Below are 2,071 nucleotides of genomic sequence, written 5' to 3' on the forward strand. Positions count from 1 at the left end.
ACGGATTACAAAATTGGCTTGCTAAAGCCGTTCGTGTTGCTAAATGCTCTGATAAGACTAAAAGTGTGGATAAATTTGACAGGGTGAGAATGAAATTGCTTTAACTTTTTACAGAACCTTTTTGTCACATTTTGTATAAATTACTGATTTCATTGGAAATTAACTAACTCATTTTTCTTTTCCCTTGCAGATTGTATGGGATAAATTTGTTTACAGACAATCTTACTGGAATTTTGTAACATGTGTATTTAGAATTGTGTTGGGTATTGTTATATTGACCTTCATTGGAGGACCTCTCACAACAAGTATCCTACAGTTATCATATGCCATGAGTGTGCCTTCTTTCTCCATCTCATTTGTCATAGTGCCATTGGCAATGAATGCAAGAATCTTAATAGAAGCTATCTTTCCAGTCAGTAAAAAGACTGAAAAAACTGCATCTTTAACATTCTCTGAGGTCCCTCTCTTCCTCTCTCTCTTACACACGCACACAAATGCAAGCACTCAGCATGCGCTCACGTATACATTATAATGGAGCATTAACAAAGAATTGTGAAGTACTCGTTGGTGAAACCTTTTTCATTTGACTTGCAGATTTATAGTAGCGTCGTAATGAACAACATCTCAGGTTTGACAACACTATTAGCAGTTGTATACGCCAAGGACTTGCCATGGGATTATTCTGCAGAAGTGCTAACTATTTTGGTTGTCTGTGCTATAGTAGGGATTTTGGGAGTCTCACGTACCGAATATCCTTTTTGGACTTGCTTATTAGCATTTTTCCTCTATCCATTCTCCTTGGGGCTTTATTGTTTTGTTGTACTTGTTCTTCACTGGAATTAACCTGATCATGTTTCTTGGGTATTTTACTCTTTTCTGCCGAAATAAAGATGATATGTTCAGGAAAGAAATAAAAGAGATATTATTGTCTACAAGCATCATGTTGTGTTCATAACTACATTTGAAAACTTCCATAACAAAATGTCAACATATTAAATTTAAAAACAATGCATTAGTACCGATCAAAAAATAAAAAAACAAAAAAATGAACAATGCATTAGTTGAAATGGGTTTCTCAAACTCAAGTCCCTGTATTCCACAGTTTTCAAGAAAATAATTTGTACATCGGTGACAAGAACCCAACAGATAATACATGAGTACAAATGCATATTTCGTCTTAAGATCAACAAGAATCAATTCTGCGCAACTCCTCTTGGCCAATAGTTAATTTCAATTTTGCTTATCTTTGGCTTCCATTTTTCCAAAAATTTATTTTCAACCACATATTATTCAATAAAATAATTTTACATGCATATAAAAAACTTTATTTATTTATTTATTTATTTTTATTATTATTATTATTATTATTATTTTTTACTTTTTAATCACACATTCTCCGACAAAACACTACTCTAAAATGTATTCTGGCAAAAACAAATGAGGCTCAAACAAGGGCTTAGTGTTGAAAACCAGTGAAAAAAAGAAAAGAAAGATAGAGAACTCAATAGATATATGTGTATTTTATTGATAATCAAAATCCTATATTTAATTTATAATTACACTCCCCCTTGAATGACTAATTATACAATGTCTATTTCATTAAAGACGTTGCTTGATAAATATCAAACAAAGCGAAAAAAGAGTATGATTATTTTGGAGTATAAAAATAAATATTACCACATTAAAATCTTGCTAAAAAATCAACGAGATAAAATCTAAATGAAAAAGAAAGAGTACAATTACTCTCTCTAATGTTGATGACCGAAAATGTTTAAGTTGAGTATTCCTATCTCATGTACCAATTTCTTTCACATAGATGTCGAGAAGGCTTTTTATGAATATTGAACATCTATATCACCAATCTTCTGAGACTGTGTATATAGAAGAATTTTTAGACATGTTTTGTCCTTTTCTTTTTATATTGCTTCTTTTGAATGGTGTGACACAAGTTGCATTGCGTTCACACAAAGTATTCACATATCCTTATTTATCTTTGTTCAATATGACTGAATGTTGAAAAATAATTTTATTGTTGAACTCAGGGGCGGAGATGGGGGAGGACTCTACTGAG

The 2,071-nt window shown here is 31.7% G+C and overlaps 1 protein-coding gene across 1 annotated transcript; it reads left to right on the plus strand.

Moving 5' to 3' along the window:
- Window positions 1-6: 6 nt before the first annotated feature.
- LOC111370289 (sodium/calcium exchanger NCL-like) lies at window positions 7-938 on the plus strand. The gene is made up of 3 exons (XM_022991965.1): window positions 7-83; window positions 191-457; window positions 595-938. Exons 2-3 carry the CDS (start codon window positions 329-331, stop codon window positions 841-843), a joined length of 378 nt encoding a protein of 125 aa, XP_022847733.1. The 5' UTR covers window positions 7-83; window positions 191-328; the 3' UTR covers window positions 844-938.
- The last annotated feature ends 1,133 nt before the right edge of the window (window positions 939-2,071 follow it).

The sequence above is a fragment of the Olea europaea genome, chromosome 21, assembly GCF_002742605.1.
Source record: "Olea europaea var. sylvestris chromosome 21, O_europaea_v1, whole genome shotgun sequence".
Lineage (NCBI taxonomy): Eukaryota > Viridiplantae > Streptophyta > Magnoliopsida > Lamiales > Oleaceae > Olea > Olea europaea.

Excerpts from the sequence above, each read along its gene's own strand:
- LOC111370289 (XM_022991965.1), top strand. The coding sequence starts at position 329 with ATGAGTGTGCCTTCTTTCTCCATCTCATTTGTCATAGTGCCATTGGCA. Across the intron at positions 458-594 it reads CATCTTTAACATTCTCTGAG|ATTTATAGTAGCGTCGTAAT; the intron begins GTCCCTCTCTTC and ends TTTGACTTGCAG.